Source organism: Cygnus atratus, chromosome 2, assembly GCF_013377495.2.
Source record: "Cygnus atratus isolate AKBS03 ecotype Queensland, Australia chromosome 2, CAtr_DNAZoo_HiC_assembly, whole genome shotgun sequence".
Lineage (NCBI taxonomy): Eukaryota > Metazoa > Chordata > Aves > Anseriformes > Anatidae > Cygnus > Cygnus atratus.
In genome coordinates this window covers 46,909,947-46,936,060 of record NC_066363.1, presented here as the reverse complement: position 1 = coordinate 46,936,060, position 26,114 = coordinate 46,909,947, and the positions used below count along the sequence as shown (strand labels likewise).

Here is a 26,114-nt window from a genome sequence, read left to right as displayed (position 1 = left end):
TTGTGACTGTTTTTAGTCATTGATGCTTTTACATGTATCACAAACCTTTATGCTGGCTGGCTATGAAGGGCATATTCAGACATGGAGCTGAAAACTCACTTCATCGGTGACATCAATTTATGAAGCCACAAATTCAGAAAACTTTTTCCTCTCAATTACAATTTATACCTTACAAGGAGAGTATAACTGAGTATCTGAAAAAGAAGCGCTATTCTTCTCTTTATTTTTGATGTAGTAGTCATTTGCATGGTTAGCAGCACAACTTTTCAGCAGTCAGTTCTGTCTGCATGAGTTAATTAGGCCGCAAGAGGAAACAAATGCCACTAAATTAGCAGGAAGGACAGGAGGAGCTGCACAACCAGTACTTGAAGATACATGTCTATTCAATGACAAAGGTTGGAAAAATTTTATGCTAAACTAGTAAATTTCTTAGTGGCTTCTGAGATTAGAAGTTCAGGTCAGCAGGTTCAGAGGCTCTAGTGCTTTCTGGCTACCCATCTCTACGTACGCCTTTGGAAACTTTTACTACAGGAATTGCACACACACTGGTATCACGAGGATAAAAAGACCAATCTTCCTCAGATATGTTGTCTCATATATTTAATGAGGACATGCTGAAATAAAACCATCTTTGGGAATGTTTTTGTTATTTAAATGCTGTAAAATTAACTCTGATTTAGATTCCTGCTGCTCACTCAGTGAAGGACAGCATGAACTCTAAATGTGATATAACAGCTGTGTAAGCTAAGGAAAGAGCTCTGATACCCAAGACAGCAAGGGCTGTCTTCTTGCCTCTCCTCTCCTTTCTCCTCCCCCAGCCCCACCATATAGAATGCAAAATAATATTACAAGAGTTTGAATGACTAAGGACACCTTCCACCAAATTTGGTCATCTGCAGGGTGCCTCAGAGGCCAGACGAACTAGAAAAGCAGCAGAAAAATCAATTTTGGAGACTATAATGAATGCTAGGAGAAAGCGTCTTGCAGTAATTACCATCTTTTCTTTTGTGCAAACTTAATTTCTCATAAGACCATTTTTATTTATCTCTGAACTGACAGTAACCATTTATAAAATACTGTATAAAAGTATTAAACAAAATGACTGTTGTTATACAGATGACTTAGAGGCTAAAAAGCATCTAAGTTAGTCCTCTATGGATAAAAAAATTCAAATATGGAAGGACTTTTTTCTCATATAGGAAAGGTTAACTAAAAACGTTCTTTACGACTATACTTGCAAAAGCCAATAAATTCTGTTCTGCCTCAGGAGGCAGCTAAGTGCAGCTAGGACATTAATCAACTTTTTTTTTTCCTCCAAATTAATGCAAAAGTGTCGCTCATCTGTTAAAGAAAACACAAGTCACAGGAACTGTTGGTGCCTGAGATAAAAAAGTGAACCCATGTCAAACTGGCTATAGAACAAAATAAAGCAGAAAGGATATAAATGAGAAACAAAAAATCCTAGAATAATATCCCAAGCCTGAATCCTAGAAAAATATCTCAAAGCCTGAAGACCAGGACCTCCAAATGAAGACAACCCCTACAGAGACATAAAAGAGGAGAGGACAGAACCTCAAAACAGAGTACTTGCAATTTTTTTGAAAGATTAACAATTTCTATTCACAACAGATGGTCAGCAAGCAATGCATTACTTACTACATACCAAAGTGCTTTGGCATTGATGTCAACATGGTGGAAAGAAAGATTATTAGTTCTGAAATTTGCTTCCCTTCTACCTGTTCAGTCTTCACATAATTTCACTGATAATCCAATTTGGGGCTATATATTATGGTCAAGAACCTGTTAAATAATCGAATTTCAACACTTTCAACCCTTGAGATAAAATAAAATAAATGAGAAATTTAATCAAATCATGCAACAAGTGTTCATTATACTTCCCATTTTTACAAGTGACAAGTGCCCAAAAAAGAAAAGAAACTAAAACATTATTCTAAATTCCCTTTGTTAAACTGGAAGCAACCAGCTGCCTAAATGCCTGCCTCTGACTAGAAATCAGAAAGCAAATCTCCAGATTTAAATCTCTAGACTGACGGGGCAAAGACGGACAAAGGCTCAAAGAAGCCTTCAGCAAGCTGTAGCAGTCACCTACAACTTCACTGAACATTTCACACCAGTCCTCTATACAGGAGAGGAGCACACTTATAAAAACATTTACCCTGTGAATTCCCATAAGCCCAAAAAAGAAAAGCAGGCCAAGACCTCATATTAACAGCAAAGGCAGATGAGCAAACAGCAACACAGTAACGTGAAGTAGAGGGCAGCACTACCCAGAGCATAGCATTTCAACAGTCCTGCTACACTATTGCAGATTTTTTTCCTCCAAATGCATGTTGTTACTCAGCAAGTGAAGGTTTAATAAGCAGAGATCCTAGTGCCGTACAGGGACTCAATGCTACTATCCTCCCTACATACATTTTTGTCTTAGGAATGTCTTTTTCCACCAGAGAAGTTCAGTTACTCTAATCAAACACACTTCCATTTTCACGCTGTGTACTCAACTTAGTAGATGGGCTGCTTTTGGACTTCTTTTTCACAGCATCGACCTCAATGGATTCTCATGGACAGCTGCTTCTTTTTGCCTGGCCTTACAAAATCATTTTTCCTCCTACTATGATCATTCAAAAATCAAGTTGCTTACATGAAAAAGAAACCAATGCTCAGAAAGAATGCCATTTCTTTCCAGTAGTTGAAATTTCTAGCAACGCTAGGAGGGTGATCCCACTTTTGAAAAGAAATCATGCGACAGCTATACAAACTGCAACACCAATTACACTTCAATAAAAGAATTAGCAGGAGTTTTTCCACTTGATTAAGAGTGTAGATCTATAAACAAAAATCTATTTTCAAAAAAGACTGAACAATACAATGAATCATCCATTTCCCATCAAGAGATGCACCCTTAGATTTTAGCTGAAATGCTACACTTCACTCATCTTCTCGCTATTCTTAGGGTATGTTTTCCATGCCCTCTAACTATTAGCTGTGCAAGTCACAACACATACTGGGGATGATTTCAAGCAAGTGATAATGTGGATCAGTCAGTTAACTGAACAGGTAATTGAGCTTACAAACCAGCTATTCTCTCCATTAAAGCACTAACCTGAGTTTCCTCCTTCTACACAAACATTATTTCACAAACTCATAAGATTACCCATAAGACATCCACCCCACTGTCAAACAAAGTTAATCAACTGATTAATGAGTTCAAAAGTTATCACAGGTGATGTCAAAAAGACTGCATAGCAGGCTAACCCCATGCCTCCTTGTCACCAAAAAAAGTAAGGTGGTATTTAGAGGTAGGATGATGCACCACTAAGAAGAACATAACTCCAACAGTATAAAAAAGCAAGACAACTTGGATATTACTTCAGTTACTTCTCTATTACTTCGGATTAGGAATCAAAGGTAGTATTAAATGTTAGGAAATGACCAAATATCATCAACCTCCCTTTTATGGTTCTCTCTGGTTAAACAAACCAGGAAACTAATAGTTTGATATTCACCTGGTTCACTTGACTTTAAGGCCTCTTTGATTTGCTTTTTAATTTTCATTGCTTCTTCAGCAGTCAAGTCCCCTTTTTTCAGCGTTACCACTTGAGGCTGCTCATCCTCCTTGTCACTGCCATTCTCAGAATCACTATCTGCACGCGGGAGCTGCTCTCTCTGCAGAGAAAAGAAACAGAAGGAATTCCAATCAACAGGTGCAACAGTGAGCTAATACTCTTAGGCCTCACTTTTGCAGCAATGTTAGTGTAACTTGGCACAGTTGTCAGTGCCAGGCTCTCTAATGCGCTTTGAATGACACAAAACTAGTGTCAGTCACATCCTTCAGCAAAAGCCTGTTACTGCAGCCCACCGTACGCGCTGCCAATACAGCAAGCATAGCCAGATTTTTTTAAGATTTGCTTGTACTTGGACTCTTGTGACTCACTGCAGCTGGGTACACTGCTAGCTGTTCAGACAGCACTCCAACTCATGGAGTCCCGTAAGACAACAAACAGAAAAACACAGTGTGTACTCTTCTAATTAAAGACCAAAACAGTCTGACCTCGGAAGGTAACAAACACATTGCTTTTGTTCTTCATCTTCACTCTACAAGTAACATCTGCCATGCAACGTTAAGATAATCTTAAATACATAGGTCTGATCTGAATCTTCCGTGCTATACTGAAAATCGCACAAAGGGAAAAGCTCCTTGTTATGGTGGCTTTGTTATCAAGGCTCCCAGCCAAGTTGTCGCAAGCATTATTGCCCCGAGCGGGGCACACCGGGGCCGTTACCTTGGTGTCCACCGTGGGCGCCTCCCGATGCCCGACCCGCCGCTTGAAGCGGCTGAGGAAGGCGGGCTCGGCCGGCCGCACGTAGGAGACCTGCGGCCTCCGGCTCATGGCGGCCGCCTCCCTCCCCCCCCTCTTCCTCCTCCTCCTCCTCCTCCTCCCGGGGCCCCTCTCTCCCCGTCACGTGCCGGGGGAGCGGAGGCCCGCAGCCAGTAGCGGGAGGAGGGAGGGGGTAGGGGAACGAAATGGCCGCGCCCTCCTCGGCTTCGCGGCGGGGGCGGGCTTGCGGCGCTAGCGGCCCTTAGCGCCAAATTCAAACGCGCCGCCATTTTGCGGAGCTGGCGGCGGGGCCAGCGCGGATCATGGCTCCCGGCACCAGAGGTGAGGGCGGCGGGGCTGAGGGGGGAGCGGCGGGCACCCACCGGGCGCCCCAAAGGGCCGGGGCGGGATCCTGGCCGCGGGGTGTAACGTAACCAGCATGCCCGGGTGCCCAGGGACAGCACCACAACAGCCCCGCGTTCGGCCGTGCGTCTTTCCTGTTTTCGGCTTTTAATTAGCTGCGATGTCTCTGTCTGTAGTCCCTCACAAGTACAGCGTTCACATGAAAGCCGCCCTTTAAAACAGGAACTAAAAGCGGTTAGGTGACAGGGACTTCTCAAGGGCGCAGGGCATGCGAGCATCCATCGGCCTAATTTCAGTTTTAAAACGCACTGGTTTTCTTTGGCTAGCTCGTTTTTATGCTTAATAGTTCATTCTTCAAATGTATCAGGATTAAGCACGTCTCTCAAATGTTATTGTGTGAACCAAAGCTGATAGGTTTGCATAGCGACAGCAGGATATTTAAGTTGTATGAATCATAACAAGGAGCCTGGCGCCTTTGCATCTCTTTACTAGTCCACCTTAAAGCAATCCTCCTACGATAAAACCTGTGTACTTTTAGAAACCTTACAAGGTCTTTTGTTATTGGAATATTTTGGTAAATCATCTTTGATTGTTATTTTGCTTATTCTTTTATGTTTGATCATGTTACTTATTAATAGTTTGTTTGATTAACCAATGGGAAGTAATTTCACATCAGATTCCCCCTTAGGTAAAAAGGAAGTCTTTGTAGCCATAGGGTGCTGCGTCATCTCGAAATGCGGAGCTGTCCAATAAGCTGCTTATATAGAATCATAGAGTAGCTCAGGTTGGAAGGGACGTTAAAGATCACCAGTTCCAACCCCCATGCTGTGGGCAGGGATGCTACCCACTAGATCAGGTTGGCCAAGGCCCCCTTGAGCCTGGCCTTGAACACCTCCAGGGATGGGGCATCTACAGCTTCTCTGGGTAACCTGTGCCAGTGCCTTGCCACCCTTACAGTGAAGAACTCCTCCTAATGTCTAGGCTAAACCTATCTTGTTTTAGTTTAAGATCATTCCCCCTTGTCCTATCATTATCTACCTGAGTAAAGAGTCCTTTTCTGTCATGTATAAGCCCCCTTTAAGTACTGAAAGGCCTCAATGAGGGCTCCCTGGAGCCTTCTCCAGGCTGAACATCCCTAGCTCTCTCAGCCTTTCTTCATAGGAGAGGTGCTCCAGCCCTGTGAGCATCTTTGTAGCCTTCCTCTGGACCCACTCTAACATCCCTACATCCTTCTTGTGCTGGGGGCCCCAAACCTGGATGCAGCACTCCAGGTGGGGCCTCATGAGGGCAGAGTAGAGGGCCACAATCCCCTCCCTCGCCCTGCTGGCCACCCCTCTGTTGGTGCAGCCCAGGATGCAGTTGGCTTTCTGGGCTGCAAGCGTGCACTGCTGGCTCGTGTCAAGCTTTTTGTCCGCCAGAGCCCTCAAGTCCTTCTCTGCAGGGCTGCTCTCAATGAGTTCTTCTCCCAGTCTGTCCTCATGTCTGGGATCGCCTTGACCCAGGTGCAGCACTTTGCACTTGGACTTGTTGAACATCATTAGGTTCACGTGGGCACACTTCTCCAGCCTGACCAGGTCGCTTTGGATGGCATCTCTTTCTTTGGTGTCAACTGTACCACTCAGCTTGGTGTCATCTGCAAACTTGCTGAGGGTGTAGTCAATCCCATCATCTATGTCATTGATGAAGGTACTGAAAAGCACCGGTCCCAAAACAGACCCCTGAGGGACAGCACTCTTCACCAGTCTCCACCTGGACATAGAGCCATTGACCACCACTCTCTGGGTGCAGCCATTGAGCCAATTCCTTATCGACTGGATCGTCCACCCTTCAAATCCAACTCTCTCAAATTTAGAGATTAGAATGTCATGTGGGTTATTGTCAAAGGTCTTACAGAAGTCCAGGTAGATGACATCAGTTGGTCTTCCCTTGTCAACTGATGCGGTCACTCCATCGTAGAAGGCCACCAGATTGGTCAGGCACGATTTATCCTTGGTGAAGCCATGCTGGCTGTCTCGGATCACCTCCTTGTCCTGCATGTGCCTTAACATTGCCTCCAGGAGGATTCATTCCATGATCTTCCCAGGCACAGAGGTGAGGCTCACTGCTCTGCAGTTCCCTGGGTCCTCCTTTCAACCCTTTTTAAAAATGGCAGTGATGTTTCCCTTTTTCCAGTCACCAGAGACTTCACCTGACTGCCTGGACTTTTCAAATATGGTGGAGAGAGGCTTGGTGACTACATCAGCCAGTTCCCTCAGGACCCTGGGATGGAAGTCATCCATGAAGAAAGCGTGCACATGCTCACGTTGCAGGACTGGAGCTTTCTCTACCTTTGCAAGAAACAGCAAACTTTCTGACAAAGGAAGATTGTTACTAAATATTCTCATACAGTTCTGATCATGCATGAGACAGACGTTTCTAAGGCTTTCTTTTTTATCTCCCTCAGTATTGCTTACAGTATTTCCTATTTAAATGATTTTTAAGCAATAATTGTATGTTGTTTAATTTTTGTATTTTTTTTTTCGCTTTTTGTTTTATAGATTTACGTGACTCTGCATTGCCTTTGCTGAACTCACCTAGGTAAAGTATTGGCCAGTTCACATATTTGAATAATTATGTTGTAGAAAAAGTGCAGACAAAACATAGTATAACATTGGAAAGTAATTTTGTAATGTTTTCGTGCACAAGATTGTTGCCTATCTCTCTAAACTTCCTTTCAAGTTTTAAAAAATGTTCTCAATAAAATTGTCGTTCTGAGGCATCAGATTCCTTTTTGGAATGTTGCCATGCAGTGAATTCTCATTTGTCTGCTAACTCTTAAGCTGACTCTAGAATATCTTTGAAGAGATGTTAAACTTCCTTGAAGAAATCCTCAGCTAAAAAGCTAAAAGGGGGGGGGGGAAAAAAAGCTCTCCTCCAGATACAGTTTTTGCCGAAACTCAAAATATTATATACTGACAAAATATTTGGCAATTTAGTGGGATGTCTCAAATCCAATGATCCAATGTCAGGTTTTCCCTTTCTCAGTTGCTTCCTGTTTTTTTTTTTAAGCTTTTCCTCTGCTGTTCTCCCACTCCACATTTCTGTCATGAATTCCACTTTTAAAATTATTCTGTTCCTTTCTTTCATATTTTCAAAAGTAAATGCCAGTTATAACACCATATTGCTATAACATCCTTTTGTGAAAGAATCAAGTAAAGGATATCCAAGTTTGCTGTCATTTCATGTAAGAATTTAATTCTTTAATTATTATATTAGTATAAATATTATTATTGGTTATTTATGCCAGGACTCCTTCCACCTTTAATATAAGTCATGCACAGTTGCTGATTCAAGTTATATCCACTGGTGCATCTGCCAACAGATGTGATGAAATAAGGATCAAAAATTGATTGTTCTTTCCCCTCCCATAACAAACGGGATTTCAAACATGTTGTTTTCCCCTCCCATTAGCAAAGAAAATGCTAAAAGATTTCCTGTTGTAATATAGCATCATCTGTTCCATTTGTAAAGTTTTCTCTAACTTTGAGCAGTAAGGAGGATGCCTGAAGCCCATGGTCTTAGAAATTACTGAACCCCCTACTATAACAACAGTGGTTTCTTTATGGCTGTGAGTGTGTGTGTATTTCATTGTGAAATGTGCTCTCTTAGAGCTGAATTCACAGGCTGAATTTACATACAGCACTAACAGATTCCACTAAGTTCTTGTGCTTTATTTTTTAATCTGCCACATTGGAAGCTTTAATAAATCTGTGACTATTTCTGCCTGTACACATGAATTCATTATAATTTCAGGAGATACCTTTTTATGACTTCAGTAGCTTAATCTGATTTTTTTGTGATTTAATTTTATCGAGCAGCTGATAGATCAGCTCTTTCGAAGTAATCTAATGCACAAATATCTGTTTAGTGTTGAAGGTGATGCTATCAAAGTTTATGTAAGGGTACGTCCTCCTTCAGAGGGAACTGCGTTAACTGATGGAGATCAAGGCTTGTGTTTATCTGTTCTTTCATTAAACACCATCCGTCTGCATTCAAAGCCTGAGCCGAAGATCTTCACTTTTGATTATGTTGCGAATATGGAAACAACACAGGTAATAACTTACAGAATTTCTTAACAGAAGTACAGTTTTTGCCCAGATTTTGGCAACTGCTACACTAAACCTTTCTAAAGATGTAATTCTTTAGGTCTTATTTTTTTTATGTTCAGACTGGTGTATGTAGTTATTGTTTAGAAATGTTGCACTAAATTCTGCTCTAATAGTTTTCATGTATTTTTAACACCGTTAATTTATTTAATCAAAGTTTGCATTAAAATTAAAGCTTCTATTAGTAAATGTTACAGTAAAGGCGTAGACAGAAAATAACCCCCTGTTGAGCTACCCACACAAAAATAGCTGACAGTCAGTAGCTGATGTTAAAGATGGGATTTGTATGTTAGGAATTTATGGCATCATATTCCATTAGTTATATTTCCTTCTTATACATCTGTATTTAAACAGATGCATTGTTTAGAGATTTTCACTACTTGGTCCTAATACTCTTAGGACCTTGGAAAAGGTAACATCATCAGGAAAATCTTCCAGTTTATAACTTAAAATATTGTGGTTTTGAAATTCTGAACATAATTTTCATTCATCTAAGACTTCACTCCCATTTAATATCCAAAGCACCATGCTTCCATTTCCATACTCTTAAGGAAGTCTTTCCTTCCTACAGTGTAATCTTAATGGTGAAACCTGAAAGTAATCCATCTCAACAAGCATTTTAAAATCAGTTTGAACACTGAGTGGTTTCTGTAATATCCTTATAAATTGTGATGGGTTCCATAACTCCATAAAGCATTGGTCACTTATAAGGAGTAAGAACGAGGTCTTTTTAACAGTACCGATTTAAAATTTATTCTAATAAAAGGACAGTATCATCTTTCAAGTGTCATCTGTCTTTTACATGGAGAAATGAACTCTGCTCAGGATCACATCCAGTCATCCATCTTCATGCAGAACTCTGCAAAGAAGTTGTAAAGTTCTTAATAAATGCCATAATAAGAACCTGCAATATATACAACATATCTAAAAGAAAACAAAACGCTATAGGCTATCATTTGTAGGTAGGCTTTTCTTCCAGGTCTAAGAGAAATGCGTGAAAATTTATAGAGGCCAGCAGTTGTGCAGATTTGCTGAATACACCATCACACAGTGGTAAAAGTGGAAAGTTAACTAGTTTTGATCACTTTTATTATTATTATTGTTATTATTATTATTAATACTTTACACTTATACATAAATACAACTGAAACCATGTTATGGTCAGTTTTACTATTTTTCTTTTGGTTCCCAACAAGGACCAAATCACTTGCAGAGGGAGTGTTTTTATGTCACAAAGACTTCTGATACATTGTTTTGCTGTGAGAGAACTCCAAGGTCATGATACTTGTCTGACTTTAAAGAACGCAATTGTTATACATCGTAAAGTTATGGCATAGAAAACAGTGATAGAAGAGAGATTTAAACCACAGGTGCCAATTGCCTTTTCTTTCCCTTGTTCCCAGGAGTCTGTGTTCTCAAGTGTGGCCAAAAATATTGTTGAATCTTGTATGAATGGTTACAATGGGACCATCTTTGCATAGTAAGTAATTTAATGGTATTTCATACCAGTTACAATATTTGAGGAGCCTTTTTTAGTGAATAATTGTGGTTTTAAGTTCCCAAGTCTGCTTAATGTTGCAGTAAGCTTTGAAAGTGCTTGCTTAAGTGTAGAACAACATAGGGAATATTCTTGCAATATTGAAGAGTACTTTAAGGAATCTATTTGTAGGTGTTATGCTTCTAATACTGAAGACCAATAGTGACGATTGTAAACTCATTTTGGCATCATTATTTTTTGTCTTAAAACCAGAAGTTTTATTGTGGTGTTAAAGAGAATGGTGGTTGTTTTCAGTATGTCCATAATAAAAAGGAATGAAAATTGCTCTGACTTGATATTTGGCCAGCTCATTTCTTTAGTTAGTCTTAGCTGCCTACGGGAGAACTCATAAATGATAGATTTAACTTTCAAAATGTTTTCAAGGTAGAAGTATATCCGTGACCAGTAGCATGAATATCATCATACTAACTCCCAAAATTCTCATTTTGAAAACTGAGTAAGCACTTTGGTCAAAAATGCTAACTTGAATGACTGATCTAATGAAAACTTTACTGTTCTTTTAGCCTAGAACAGCATTTCCAAAACTGAACTCTATTTTGTTACAATTTATAAATATAGAAAAATGAAGTGAAATTGCCCTGAAGCTTCTCTAGCGTGATTAATAGCTATGGATAATAAGAGGACATATTCAACTTAAAAGGCTCTTTCTGATTTTTGATTTATGTGTATTACCAAGTGACATAAAACCCAGAAGATTGAGCTAAAAAATAGTTTAATGTATATATTAGAAAGCTTTTATTTTAATGTTGATTTCCACTATTTCCCTTTCCAAAAGAAATAAGGAAGAAAATGGATGGGGGTAACAAAAGGTGATTTATATAACAGATTTTCTGGTTTTTTTTTTTAGCTTAGACATGTTCAGCTTTCCTCTGTCTTTATTTTGTCTTCTGTTTAGAAGAAAATATTTCTTTCATTTGAAACTGACGTTTTTTCCTTCGAAGCTACAGATTAATGAAAAGTTCAGAGCTGGAATAAAGCTTTGTTACTTGAATTTTTATTTTTTATTTTTAGTGGCCAGACTGGATCAGGAAAAACTTTTACTATGATGGGTAAGTGCATGAGACAGCTTTATCTTTCAGTGGTTTCACGATATTTTTTGTCTTGAGTTGAAATGTTTTCTTGCTCAAATGCCAGGAACAGTTTAGATTTTTGTCTTTCTGCTGGTATCCTTAAGGCTTAAGAAATGGTGTAGTGCTCAGTGCAGTTACTCTTTCTTTATATCAAAATAGTGAAGTACAGGTACTCTCATCCATCTTTTTGAGGATGTATATTTTTTTGTTTTTAACAGGAAAAAAAACTTTTCAATGAAATCAAACATTTTAAATAAATCATCTCAAAAATGAGTAGATCTGCTCGTTTCCCTGTTCGGCTGGTGTGTTCTGTGTGTGTAGAAAAATATTTCAGTATGTAACAGACTTCTACATTAAAAATAATGGTGACATTTTCAAACTAATTGATTCCTATCCAGCTAGGAATTTAAGGTCCTTCTGTATATGGAGCCCCTTGTATTTTTGTTCTTCATACAGTAGTAATTTTAAATGCATTAATATTGTACTTGACATCAGAAAGATAAGGAAATAACCAAAATGGCTGACATATTTTAGAAGACTGCGTAGAAATTAAATGAACATGGAGGCAGAACCACTCCATCTTTCTATTTTTTCAAAGCAGGCTTAAGGTAACTGTATTGGCATATCTGTACACCTATACATGTTTTACATGGATGTTCATGTTGTTTATACTGTTTTAGATTTAGGTAACCCTACGGACAGAAAATAACCATCCACAGGCATCATTTAGATTCCATATAAATTGGATTACAGGATATAGTTTTAGATCTTGAAAGCTGATTTTGTTGAGTTTCTTCTGTGGTTTTGCCATAAACTGACTAAGACTTGCCTAAGTCTTTTATAAGGACACCTTGAAAAGACCAACTATTGCCCTAGAGTCGTACTAACTAAAACTTTTTTTAATTTAAAAATCTCTTTAGGACCATCTGATTCTGATAATTTCACTCACAGTCTGAGAGGTGTAATTCCACGGAGCTTTGAATACTTATTTTTTCTAATTGAACGTGAAAAAGAAAAGGTACCTTTATTTAATTACACTTATTAATGTAATGAAAGTAATGTCTCACATTAAAGGTTAGCTAAGACTGGTTGGTAAGCATAGTGTGTAGCAGTTGTGTGTCTGGGATTACAGCTGTCTTGCATCAATTTTATTAATCAGAAATTGCATCTACCAAGTTCATGTACTCTTTCTTCAGACACAAGCATGCTTATATTTTGAGTCTGAAAGTGCATCTAGGTTTCTGAATGTGGTTATCATCTGAATATCAGGCATCAGAAATACGTAGTATGTTGAAAATATACAAGCTTAAAGTTTTATATATATAAAAAATAAACTCACCGCCACTTAATAAAAACCAGTGTGTTTATAGTGTAAATTATTGTGTTTTTCAGGCTGGCAGTGGAAAGAGTTTTCTCTGCAAATGCTCGTTTATTGAAATCTACAATGAACAGATTTTTGACTTACTAGATTCTGCTTCAGCTGGGCTCTTTCTTAGAGAACATATCAAGAAGGGGGTCTTTGTTGATGGTGCTGTTGAACAGGTGTTGTCATCTGCTGCTGAAGCGTACCAGGTATTTTTGCTATTTTTTAATGTTTGGGCTGTTTGTCATAATGCCTATTTGGTAAATATTCTTCTTTGATTAAAGCACTTTTTTATGCATAGTATCTCTGACACCCTCTTCCCCCAACTCCATCCTCCAAAATAGTGGAAAAAAATCTATTTCTAGGTGATGTTTCCTGACAATCCAATGCATGTAAGGAATCATGCAATTCTAGAATTTGGAACATATGAATTGCAATCACAGTAATCTTTCCCTAATGCTCGTCATACACATCTCTCAAATAGCAGCAGAAAATTACATCTTGTGCTAATAAGGAGGCATGTGTGTTCCAGAAATTGTCAGGTTACTTTCTGCAAGAATGAAACATAGTACTCTTGTGATGATAAATATTTTTTTCCCTTGTACTGCTAGCATATACCAGTTTGGGATACGTTATATTCTCAAATGGCAATGGCACTCTTGAAGGAAAGAAATTAAAATTTTAATTAGTATTTTTATTAAGCTTGACTATCTATCTATATAATCCGATCCCTGCCCCAAATCTATATCTCTGTATAATATATACGTATATAAATATTATTTCTATCTGATATATTACATAAAATATTGGAAAAGTCCTTATCCTTGAGATTTTCAAAAAACTGTTGCACCGAAATATGTTTGCTATTGTTTATCTCATCTGTAAGTAAAGACTGGGAATACTGGGTGCTGCTGGAAGTACTTGATATTGTTTAATATCTTTTTCATGCTTAGGTATTAACTATGGGCTGGAGAAACCGTCGTGTAGCATCAACTTCAATGAACAGAGAATCCTCAAGATCACATGCAGTTTTCACTATCACAGTGGAATCCATGGAGAAAAACAATGAGGTTGTTAACATTCGGTCTTCCCTGCTCAACCTGGTGGACTTGGCAGGGTCTGAGAGACAAAAAGACACCCATACAGAAGGACTGAGACTGAAGGTTAGTTCTGTAATGGCATCTTTCTCCTTTCGGATGTATTGCCCTGTCCCATCCACCAGGTCTGCTCATTTCTATTCCCTTCTCTGTTCTAGGAAGCAGGTAACATAAATCGATCGTTAAGTTGCCTGGGCCAAGTAATCACAGCGCTTGTTGATGTAGGTAATGGAAAGCAGAGACACATCTGTTACCGGGATTCCAAGCTCACTTTTCTGCTACGGGTAATATATAGACTCTAGAATTTATATGCTGATTGGGGTAAAAACAGCATTTGCTTTCTTAAGTTTTTTTTAAAAAAAAAAAAAAAAAAAAAGCTGAACGCAGGTACATGGAAAAAAAGTCTGTGTTAATATCAGGCAGATGGAGGAAAGCTTGAAAAATAGCTTTTTACTTGAATATTTAGTTGCTTTACTGCTGTTAATTGAAGACAAGAAATTTCTTTGTTTCTGTTCATTTTTATATTTTCAAGTGTTAATGAAGAAGCATATGTTTTCTTCCTTATAATTTGGGAAAGACTATTATGGTGTGATATTTGGAGATGTGTTCTGGATTCCCAGAATTAGCTGATGGGTGCTAATGGTTAGTAAGAATTAAGAATTAGACAAATCTACTGTTTCCTACTTGAGAGTTCATGGGTTCTTTCAAGATGTACAGAAAATAAAATAGAAGCGTTTAAGGACTTCTCTATTAGATGCTAGCATTCACCAGAATTCTGTGAACAGTTACTATTAACAACTGTAATGACTTTTTGTATTATAAGATTGTACTTGTACATAATACTTATGTTGCTTACAATGCAGTTTTATTGAAATTACAGCAAAATTTCCCAACCATTCCATCTGTTTTATGTACATCTTAAAAGCATTAACCTCTGCAGAATTATATTTTTTCCAATGCAATACAAAATGCATAGAAAATTGAAGAGAATTGTAACTGTATGAGGTGTTAATTTCTTAAGTTGTTGTTTTTTCAAGGTGATTGTAGTACAAAGAAGTCCATAAACAAGACCATCTTTACTAGAGAAAGAATAGTGTTGAGGCTTGTGGGCTATTTTGCAGTGCTAGGCTGCCTGCTATAGCCAAAAACCTACAGATAAAGCTATCTTCTGTTGTGTTTTGGTTTTTTAAACAGGATTCTCTTGGTGGTAATGCAAAAACATGTATAATTGCCAACGTCCATCCAGGATCCAGATGTTTTGGTGAAACACTTTCCACCCTTAATTTTGCTCAGCGAGCAAAGTTGATTAAAAACAAGGTATATGAGTTACTCAGTGTCTTTATGATTGAAGCAAATGCGTTTTTTGTGATTTAAATGACATATGTACAAACAGGGATAGCTTCATTGAAACAGTCTTGTGCTATCACTAATTGAAAGGAATATAACATTTTAAAATACTCAGGAAAGCAAACTTAGTATTTTTGACAAATTATTTTGAAAAAGACTTGTTTGCTTTTGATTGTGAATATACTACAACTGTTGGAGACTTGATAATGACTGATAGTATTTTTCTTTGCTTGTTCTCTGAGCACTTCATTAGAAAATGTAAAATGGAAGTAAATCTACTAAAAATTAATGTTGACATGACACTTATATTCAGTGGTATTTCAGTGCATCTAGTTTCTATATATGCTAATATCTTTATAAAAATTTCTCATGAACGAATTTTGAAAGTGAAACAGTGAATTTGAACGAATTTTGAAAGTGAAACTGAATTTGAGTGAATTTTTGAAAGTGAAATATCAAGCTAGAAACTACCGCCTTCATTTTGAACAGCAAAGCTAAGCATTATACGTTGATCCAAAGCAAACTGTACAGAAAAAATAAATTTCTTAATCATTATTTTTAGCAAAAGTGTAACTTACTGGCTGCTCAGTAAATTGAACATTTACCCATGAATTCTTCCTTTCCAAAGACAGAAAGTTTTATTGCTTTGCAGTCTTTGAGTTTTCTCTTATCCTATGCATTAAAATACAGTTCTCATTTGTACTTCCTAATTTTCCCTTAAATATTTACGAAAGGCTGTGGTAAATGAAGACACACAAGGAAATGTGAATCAGCTACAAGCTGAGGTCAAGAAGCTGAAAGAGCAGCTTGCACAACTTACATCAGTACCATCTATGCGTGATATCTCTGTAGCACAAGGTACGAGTTTGGGTGGGGGGAGAACTTCTTTTGTAGCTAAGTGTGTTGGAACTTTGCGTAATTCATGAAGTTTCTCAACATTTACTGTTAATGTAGGAACTGACCTATAGAGATTGCATGTGTCTTATAGATCATTTTGCCTGTATTTATATCCAGTATTTTGCAGAAGTTGTTCATGTGGTGTTCGAGTACTGGGATGTGTTTCTATTTATATAATACCAAAATTTATTTTTCCATTTTGTAAGAGGTATGCTGCCCAGTATTTTCAATAACCAAAGTTTACTTGTATATTTGGGGGGGGGGGGGGGGGGGGGGTGGCACTAAGGTGCTAATAATGCCCATCAAATGAATCAGCATTCTTTTTTATCTCAGGACCGAACTTTCTCCCCTATTCTTTTGCCCCTTCAGGAAGGTGCGACACAGATCCTAGCATAGCTGTGTAATACTTGCATATCTCTTCTCACTGAAATAATGCTACCGTATACTGTTTGATTACAAGGTAGTAAACTTGGTCTTGTAACTCTTAGCGTGTTCCCAAGTCACCTCTTGCCTGACCCTGTCAAGAAATACATACGGTTTCAAAAGTTATTCGAAAAGTTAGAAAGACTTGTCTAACACGAAGCATCTGTGGTTGAGTTTTCCTAAGGAAAGATAACTGCTCTGGGTTTATGCACATTTACACAGTAATAATAAGTCAGTGATTTTGTGGGACAGTGAATCTGTGTCATTCCCAGAATACTGACAGAGGGCTCAAAACTGTTGTTAAACTTGAAAGAGTTCTGAAGGAAAGCAAGTGATAATGCTTCAGTGCTGAAGAGAGGTTGGTCCTCTGTTCTTATGCAGAACCTAATATTATAGAAGATTCGTTTAGTCTATACAAATAAATTGTGATGTTTGTAATATTTGATCACACAAAAATATAAAATCTGCTTAGTGGGGACTTTAAAAACAATGGCATTTTTTAGTCTATTAATTGACTATAGGGTAGTTATTTTATACCTAGATACTATGGTGATTAGTACTTACAAATAATTGGGCTTGCCTGGATGAGACAAGGAAAGCTATTTTCAATTTCTAAACGGATGAGTTAAGCCTGTTTAAATTCTTGTGTGAATACTTTCCTTCCAGTTTAAGTCACTAAGTATCCACTTAATTCACATTCATTTTTCTGAATTTACTTCTTATAAAACAGTTATTACAGCTTGCAAATATTAAAAGTGGACTAATATTGCCAGTAATGTCCATCAAATTAATTTCAGAGGGGTTTTGAATTTTATTAGATACACCCAGCAGAACAAACTGATTCTTTTATTTTAATAAGGTCATTGTAAAGTTGTTTAATGCTTGAACAATTTTGTTAATTATACGATTGTGTATGTTGATTCCATTCTTTACCAGCACTTGAGGGTGGCTAAGAATTACAGTCTAGACTTCTTCACTGTGGGTATGGACGTGATGTTTGTAGAGGAATTACATTATTCAAAGAATTTATTGAAATTTTCTTACACAACTGTCATGTTATATGTGTAGGAAAACCTGGTTAACTGGTATTTTAATAAATTTGGCATTTGGTTCTTTGGCTTACCCTACAGGTGCTATTGAAAAGGGGAAAAATAGCATAAATTACATGAATAACTTTATTGAAGCAATGCTGTTCTGGGAGAAATCAGAAGGTGAGAAGAAGGTAAGAAAACAATAATTATTTCTATGTTCATTCTGTGTACTCTCTGATGGGGGACAAGTAAGCATATTGAAATTGACTCCCTTCATGGTTTTTTTCTTAGTTCTTGAATAAAAACTCTGTCCAAAGACAATAAGGTTTGGTAACAAGGAAACTGGTCAAGAGACATTTAAAATAAAGACTTTCACCTCAAATTCATTCCATAGGCTAGCTTTCATAGTATGTTTAGTCTTAAAGGGTGGGTTGGTTGGTTGGTTGGATTTTTTTAATGAAAATTTTGAACAGAACAACAAACGTCTATCACTTAATTTTAGGTAAATCTGAGTGTTTGGGTCAACAGTGTATTTTCTGAGGCATACCTCTGTCATCTGCATTTTTCTGTGCTTTTGTTAATTTCATAGTGCAGTGCTGGATCATTAATATTTATTTTTTCAGGAAGAAACTGAACTGAAAGAGACATTCTAGGGGTGCACCTGATGTGCTTCACTGTCTGTGAATGTTTAGTCCATGGAATCATACTGGAGCTTGTTCTATGTGAAATTTTTGCAATAAATATAGCGTGGAATTTGAGTTCTTAGTATGATCTGTTCTCTACAGATCTGCTCCAAATGAAAGTTAGTCTGTGTATTTACAGAAACTATTGTGAACTGAGTTTTGCATGATTTGTGTCAATATATGTATGTGATATGTACGCTTCAAATTCATTTAGTGCAACTGTCACTTTGCCATTAATCTATATACGTACTTCCTAAGAATTTATTAGAAAAAATTGCTCAACTAGAAGACCTGTGTGCCAAGAAGGAGAAATTTATTCAGTCCAATAAAATGATAGTCAAATTCCGCGAAGACCATATTGTTCGCTTGGAGAGATTGCATAAAGAAGCTGGAGGAAGTTTATTGCCAAAAGAGCAAGATGATCTCCTCAGTGAATTGAGGGAGGAATTGCAGATGCTCAGAGAACAGGCAAGTCTTCTGTTTATTTTCCTTTCTAGAACAATTTTGTTTTGTCAAACTAGCTCATATGACGGAGTCCTTGGATGGGTGGATTCAAGTTCTTTGGGAAAGAAAGGCAGGAGAAAATAGGATGTAAAATTTTGCTCCTTTGCATAAAGAAGCATCTCAAATGCATAGAGCTCCCCTTTGGAAGGGGAAGCAGGTAGGTTGAGAGCTTATGAGTTTTCATAAGAGAGGCTAGTAAGAATGGTGTTATGGTGGGAGTATGCTACAGGCAACCTGGTTGGGGTTAGGTAGAGGTTCAAGCTTCCTTTAAGGAACTCAGTAAAGTCACAAATACTCGTCTTTACGGGACACTTATCTCCATGACATCTGCTGAAAGGGCAAGACAGCAGGATGCAAAGAATACAGGAGGTTTCTGAGGGATAACAAACAGATGTTAGATGGGCCAACAAGAGGTGATACTACCCTGGAGCTGTTTGAGGAAGGCAAATAGCAAAGTACATATTTCAGGTACAGGCTTCAGGTTTTTCAGGGACTGGGATAGGATAGGGTAGGTGGTATCATTTGTGAGGCAGCTCTGAAGAATAGAGAAGCTCAGGAGAGAAGACAGTTCTTCAAAAACAATTTCTTCCAAGCACAAGAACTTCTTTATACTTAAGGAAAGGGGTAACAGTTGTATATGAAGACCAGCTTGAATCAATCTGGATCTCATAACTGGTCTCCAAAGTGAAGGGGAGGAGGGGGAAGTAGTACAGAAGTCAGGTCAGGCATTAAAAGACTACAGAAGCATTAATAGAGAGTGTAGGGATAGTGTTAAGAAAGCCGAAGCTCAAAGTTGAAATTGAAAAGGGATGTTGAGTGCAGCCAGGAGAGCTTCTGCTGTTTTATTACCAGTAAAAGAATAAACAAAGAAAATATAAACCCACTGTATTCTTTGAGGGCAGATTCCAAGGGAGTAAGAAAATAAATAGAAAACATTTGGGAAGATAAAACCACTCTAGGGAATACCTTTTTTTCCCTTTTCCATTACAACTCAAGGCTCATTAAAGATAGTAGAGCAGCAGCTAGATGTGCATAATGTTGTCTATAAAATAAAAACTGTTGAAAAAAATACTGCTCATCACAGATGGAACAACACCCACGAATTGCAAAGTACGCCATGGAGAATCATAACCTCAGAGAGGAAAATAAAAGACTTCGTTCTTTACAGTCAGTAAAAAAGGCACAGGAAATTGATGCTCAGACCATTGCAGAACTAGAAAAAGCTTTTTTGCAAGCTTCAGCCACAGAGAAAACAACTGGAGGTAAAAATATGCTAATATGTTTGAGCTAAATAGGCTTACTGTATTTCTGTTTTGTGCAAAGTAGGGTTGAAGATGTCTTCATGTTTTGGTTTTTTTTGCTTTTCTCAAAGTGATACTTGAAGACTTTGATAAAACAGGTTTAGTTCGTTTTATTCATTTTCCATCTCTACTACTATGTTGTTCAAAAGCCTAAAAATGGTTTCATTTTGATAAAACTTAAGGTATTTAAGCTTTTCTATGATTTCATCAGCTGTATGTTTGTTCTGTAGGTCAGCATTTACATTCTACCACCATATCAGTGGAAGGCAACTCACTGGCATCTGTTGAAAAGCTGAAAGCACGCCTGCTACAAACTCAAAGCGAACTGGCAAGTTCAAAACAAGAATATGAAGAATTTAAAGAGCTAACCAAGTGAGACAAAACAGTATAGAAATGTGTTCAGTTAAATGTCTAATTACTGGTATTGATCTTTAAAAGTTCAATTCAGATCCTGAATATACAGTCAAAGTACGTTCTTTGCGTATAAGAGGGACAGGGCATGCTTGCAGAATCTGTTCCAATTCAACTTGTCAACTTGATTATTCCCAAAGTAGTAAACACCTGTGAAGCAATCAGCAACACTGCAGACATTCCTTCAAACTTCTTTGTCCTTTAAAAACTCTTCTTGATCCTAAGATGCAAAATGATGCTTCACAGCATGCAGGAGTTGCACATGCTCTAGAAATCACCTAAGTCACTTGCTTCCTGTATCAGGAAGAGTTTGGCTTAGTCAGCAATGTCTAGCAAATATTTTCAGTAACTGAATTGCTACAGATGGAAACAACAGGAACTAGTAGTTGATGTTTTTTCTGGGGCAGGAGAGGGGAGGGTTTTTTTTTTTTTTTTTTTTTTTTTTTTTAGTGCTACGAGACTTTAATATAACTTTTTAAGATTACAAGCTGGAGTCACTATAAAAGTAGAATCCAAGCGTTCCAGAAAACTTGGGCTAACCTGATAATTTCTGTCTCCACTTCAAAGATTTTTAAGAAGGTGATAATACCAGCATCCTGAGGCTTGTTATTGGAACAAAGATTTAATTCAGACGAGAACAAAGGCTTAGTGTCAATAGCTCTTTTAATGTCCATTTGCTTTAACATCTACACATGAGATACGGGTCTACTTAGGCCTTACTAACATAGTTAAAAAGTTTACTGTCAGTGCTTGAGGCCAGCAGAATGTAAAAGGCCCTGAATAGTACCTTCAAGGTTTTTATTATTAGTAATAATAATATTACGTTCACATACCAGTGGATATTGCATGGTTTAACTTGATAAACCCCATTACTGAAAAATTCAGGTCCTGTGACTGAAGATACAAGAAAAATAATTGCATTTTCAAAGAATGCAATATTAATCTGGAAGGCTAAAGGGACCTGATGCTCCTTTGTTATCTTTATTTTTTAGCTTGTACCTAACATTGTTGTTTTTATTGGTTTCAGTAAATCTAGAGTTTAATTCTAGAAGCATTGGGTCCAAAGTAACATTTTGATTTCTGCCTCACCGTTTTTTTTTTTTTGACAAAGTAACTTTGTAATGTCCTTTTTATGTATTCAGACAACTGTACGAATCTGTTTTTATTCTTAGATTTTATTCTTAGATTTGAGTATGGTAAATCTTACAAAATCTGAGTCTACCAATTCAGCAATATATCTGTTGTCCCGTATCATTGGTTAGAAAGGTTTATTCATATCTAAATATATAATTTTCCTGTCCATGCAATGTATTTATGCATGTCTTGCTTTCTTTATAGTATGTATGCAATTTTTGTTATCAGTTATTGGCATTTGTCTTAGTGGAATGCAATCAAACAGGAAGGTGCTTTTGATCCTTTAGATTCACACTGGGTTCACTTCTGGATTTCACTAAACATTAAACTTGATTCCAGTTTCACAGTAACTGGATGCTTAATTTTGCATGCAAGTGATAACTGTGTGCTATAACTGAATAAGTAGAGCAAAACAGAACAATTTCACAAAATCCCTGCTAATTTTTCTGCTGTGACTTAGCAGTCAGAACTAGAGTTTTACTCTGTTCCGTATGTTTTGTTGCAAGTGCTAAAATCATGAGGCAAACGATAACATTAAACTGCCAGAAGATGAAATAGCATATTTCCTTTGTACACTTTGACCTTACAATTAGGTCAGTAAGGTCCATGGTCACAGTAACAGCATGCAGCTCTGCAAAATGCCTGATGGAAATTATTCCTAAATTTCTACTCAACTGTTGGATTTCAGTTAAAGTACTCCTATAAGGCAAAATAATCTTAAAAGAGCAGCATTTCCAGAGGAGGGGAAAAAAAATCTTTAAAGGATTTTCTTTAATCCTGGCAAGCACCAGTTCAGACTTCTCGTATAACTGGATAACATTTCTAAAGCTTAAAGCCATATTGGTATGGGTGATATCACTTTCTCATAAAAGGAATTGCAGCTTATTATTTTCTCGGCTTATTTTCTACCATGTAATGGATTTTTTCTTACATATTTAGTTATCGATCTGCTTTTTTCATTACGCAAGCACAAATAAGCTTCTTAGCTTATTTTTTGTTTTTTTTAAACTTTTTAATATAGCAGTGGTGGCTTTCTTCTCAAAATAATGTATTTCAGTGTTTGGCCAAGAGCTCAGCTCTTCAGTATGAGGCTCGTTGGCAGTGCTACAGCTTGTTCATACTGATGGAGAGTGTTTCACAGTATTAAAATACTTCCTGAACAGGAAAAAGCATATGGAACTGGAATCAGAACTTCAATCCCTTCAGAAAGCAAACCAACATCTTGAGAACATTTTGGAGGCAACTAAAGCACACAAGCGCCGAGAAGTCTCTCAGTTGCATAAGCTACATAGAGAAACTCTTAAGGTATGAAAATAAGTTTAAAAAACACATGTACTTACTCCAAGTTGCGTGAGAGCATAGACCTTCATTTCTGTGATCCCTTAGCCTTGCTACTGTAATGTTTGTGTAGTAAACGAGGAATGCTGCTTTTGTGTTTTGAAGTATTTCCTAAATGACTGCTACTGTAATCAGATGACAAATCTGAAAGTGTAGTGGTTTAAAACTAATGGCCTTTGAGCATTTTATTTCATTATTCTGCCTATAGAACTGTGAAATACAATACTAGATAAAGTCTAATTCCTTTTTGCAGTTAAAATAAAGACTGCTTTGTAATCTTTGTAACAGAACATAACAACTCCAACAAAAGCTTACCAGCTAAGATCTCGCCTAGTACCACGAATAAGCCCAGACATTTCAGATTATCACTCTGAAGATTTCCAGTGTTCTGAAGAGATGGATGACATTTTTAAAGAGCCAGTTCCCCCAGAGATGAATGAACAAGCATACGAGGCCATTGCAGAGGAGCTCAAAGCAGCACAGGTGAACGTTCTGAATAAAAACTGAAGCGTGTGTATAACTTTATTATAAAGCAAGTTGGACATAAAAGTAGCTCCTGCCAAGTATATTGCAACGTGCATGGAAAACTGATGCATATAAAGAATACTTAAGCCATTGCTAAAAAGCTCTCTAATTATATGTTGTATGTCTTAATTGTATATGGAGTTGAAACTTGCTATGCATTTTGTCTGTATAATAGCTATTTACTTTTTGAACTGTAGTTTGAGATATACAGGACACTTAAACTTTTACTATTCTACCCTGATAACTTGTTTATAAGGAAACTTCCTGATGGTTCTGTGGTGACAGCAACATTTGGAACAATACCGAAGCGTGGTATAGAATAGTGCATTATTTTAAGAAACCTGCCAAATATTGCTATTGTCTTGTATCTTTCCTAAAGCAGAGGGAGGGTCTTTTGATGTAGAGTGCTACAATGTTATCTGAACTACTCTCTAGAACTGGAGCTAAGGTCAGTGCAGATATTAAAAACCAAACCCAAAAACCCCACACCTTGTAAATCAGACAAAATTATTTTAAGGAATTTATCCAGTGTTGATGTTTAGTAACTTTGTTTTCAAGTCGTATTTCTGTAAGACAGATGCATGTCTGAAAACTAAGCACACATGTAAGAGCTTATAGGATTCAGTCCTTGTATTATTCTCTGATGGATTTCCCTGCGTTCTAGCAGTTTAGTTGGCAATAGGAGAAATCAGCTACTGAGGTTACCAGTCTATTTTTGAATGTTCTGCTTTCTGTTGGTTTAGGTCATTTAAAAAAAAAATTGACATACTTATTTTTAATATGCACAGACTGCCATATGGCATGGGAGAGTAACTGGAAGAAGGGTGTTCTAATTTTGGGTGTCTGTTGTGTCACAGGAGCAACTGAGCACAATGCAGACAAAGCTGGATGAAGAGGAAAGCAAGAATATGAAACTCCAGCAGCAAATTAATAAACTGGAGCATCATTCTGCACAAGTACAGGAGGTGAGAGGAGAATAATGTAGGCTTATATTTGAGTGTCGCTATGGCAAGGTGCTATCTGCTGCAGTTGAACTACTGTGTCACTCAGTGAGGTCAGAAGTGTTACACGCATTTTGACTTTTGAAAAATTTACTAGAATCGTAGCTCAGGACTATGCAGAAAGACAGGGACTTAAATTAAAATAGCACTGCAGTTTAAAAATAATAAATGAATAAGTTGTGATTCTGAGCCTGCTAGATCATAAACTAAAACATAAGTAAATGAACATTCAAGATGCCCGTGCTTGCTTTTGGCCAACTTCATGATTTCTGGAGAAACAGGAATAGTCACAAAAGGAAATTTTAAATTTAAGAATGCATGAATATATTGCTCGCCTCAATTGGAACTGAACTGAAAAGTCATTAATACATAAAATATTTACAAGTCTTAAACATTTTTTGATTTAACATAGAAAAGGAAGAGTAAGGCTTGTTCTCTTCCTCTATCAGTGCCATTTCTGTTAGATCTGTTTTAGGGTAGGTTTCAGCTCTCAAGTTGTGGTTGCTCTTAAATAATTTTTTTCCCTTTACATAAGGTAACTTCTTCAGTTGTGTTGAAGTATGTTTTCTTGGACTTCTGTGGATTTCAGATTCACCTATATCAAGTGTTAGGATCAGCTAATGAACTATTCTTAAACATTATCGTTAAAGCTCTGTGACTTAACCCCCTATGTTTCCTTCCGTTTACAATTTTTACTTCTCCAGCTTCTTTCATCTGAAAGGAATGACTGGAGTAAAGAGCGCCAGGAGCTACTCGAGCAGATAAAATTGCTTGAAAAACAATTCCAAGATGCTCAAAGCAAGGCTGATAGTAAGTCTATGCAATACTGAAATCCCATGTGAAGTTTTGAGGTGTCTTAATTTTATGAGTCAACAATAGTACATGCTGAGTAACTATTTGGGTTTAAGATGTTAAACGTTGCACAGGTTTGATTCAAAATAAAACTATAATACTTGCAGAATAGTTTTTTCTCTGCCCAGTCTTGCACACTATACAATATTGATAATTGTTCTCTGTTGACTCTGATATGAATAGAATACAGGACGCAGTATTTTAAAAAGAAAACATTAGCTAAAATAAAGGGGAATTCTCTGTCAGTGTATGTAAATGCAGGCATTTTTGATGATACCTTCTAGAATGTTTTTGATTTTGTCCATACACTTCATTTCAAAGTCAATGTTTTTACTGACTTTGAGTAGTAAATCCTTGTCTGTGACCTTCAAAGTTAATTCCACTGAAAGTGTATAAGGCTTTGTAAGACTTTCCCAGGATGTTCCGTACTGTTACACGTCCTGTATCTAGCAGTTTTACAAATCAATAACATGAAAAATATTTTGTTTTTCAATAGTATTAAAAAGTGAAGTCCATGACTTACGCATTGTCCTGCAGTCTGCAGACAAGGAGCTGTCTGCTGTAAAACTGGAATATAATGCCTTTAAGGAAAAGCAAGAAAAGGAAATGAGTCAGCTTTCTAGCAGACATATGGATGTACAGTTTCAGTTGGACAGTGTCAGGTATGTTGGCAGTTTACTAAAATGTCATAACCTTTCTTCTGAATGCATCCTCTGATTTAGTTCTTCTTTTCT

At 37.3% G+C, this 26,114-nt stretch overlaps 2 protein-coding genes across 2 annotated transcripts in view; one reads left to right on the top strand and one right to left on the bottom strand.

The window, feature by feature from the left end:
• KIAA1143 (KIAA1143 ortholog) overlaps nucleotides 1–26,114 on the bottom strand; it is a 273,363-nt gene that overhangs the window by 5,544 nt on the left and 241,705 nt on the right. The window contains exons 2-3 of the mRNA XM_035549701.2: nucleotides 4,302–4,427; nucleotides 3,525–3,684 (exon numbers count right to left, since the gene is read on the bottom strand). Coding sequence (XP_035405594.1) covers nucleotides 3,525–3,684; nucleotides 4,302–4,409 — 268 coding nt within the window. The 5' untranslated portion in view covers nucleotides 4,410–4,427. The remainder of the gene's footprint in view (nucleotides 1–3,524; nucleotides 3,685–4,301; nucleotides 4,428–26,114) is intronic.
• The window catches only part of KIF15 (kinesin family member 15), a 35,940-nt gene continuing 14,335 nt past the window's right edge, over nucleotides 4,510–26,114 (top strand). Inside the window, exons 1-20 of the mRNA XM_035549861.2 lie at nucleotides 4,510–4,679; nucleotides 7,238–7,277; nucleotides 8,608–8,791; nucleotides 10,249–10,325; nucleotides 11,415–11,452; nucleotides 12,394–12,491; nucleotides 12,866–13,045; nucleotides 13,790–13,999; nucleotides 14,092–14,217; nucleotides 15,128–15,250; nucleotides 16,015–16,138; nucleotides 17,731–17,822; nucleotides 18,573–18,782; nucleotides 19,903–20,080; nucleotides 20,350–20,491; nucleotides 22,828–22,969; nucleotides 23,291–23,485; nucleotides 24,385–24,492; nucleotides 25,233–25,338; nucleotides 25,877–26,042. Coding sequence (XP_035405754.1) covers nucleotides 4,661–4,679; nucleotides 7,238–7,277; nucleotides 8,608–8,791; nucleotides 10,249–10,325; nucleotides 11,415–11,452; nucleotides 12,394–12,491; nucleotides 12,866–13,045; nucleotides 13,790–13,999; nucleotides 14,092–14,217; nucleotides 15,128–15,250; nucleotides 16,015–16,138; nucleotides 17,731–17,822; nucleotides 18,573–18,782; nucleotides 19,903–20,080; nucleotides 20,350–20,491; nucleotides 22,828–22,969; nucleotides 23,291–23,485; nucleotides 24,385–24,492; nucleotides 25,233–25,338; nucleotides 25,877–26,042 — 2,558 coding nt within the window. The 5' untranslated portion in view covers nucleotides 4,510–4,660. The remainder of the gene's footprint in view (nucleotides 4,680–7,237; nucleotides 7,278–8,607; nucleotides 8,792–10,248; nucleotides 10,326–11,414; nucleotides 11,453–12,393; nucleotides 12,492–12,865; nucleotides 13,046–13,789; nucleotides 14,000–14,091; nucleotides 14,218–15,127; nucleotides 15,251–16,014; nucleotides 16,139–17,730; nucleotides 17,823–18,572; nucleotides 18,783–19,902; nucleotides 20,081–20,349; nucleotides 20,492–22,827; nucleotides 22,970–23,290; nucleotides 23,486–24,384; nucleotides 24,493–25,232; nucleotides 25,339–25,876; nucleotides 26,043–26,114) is intronic.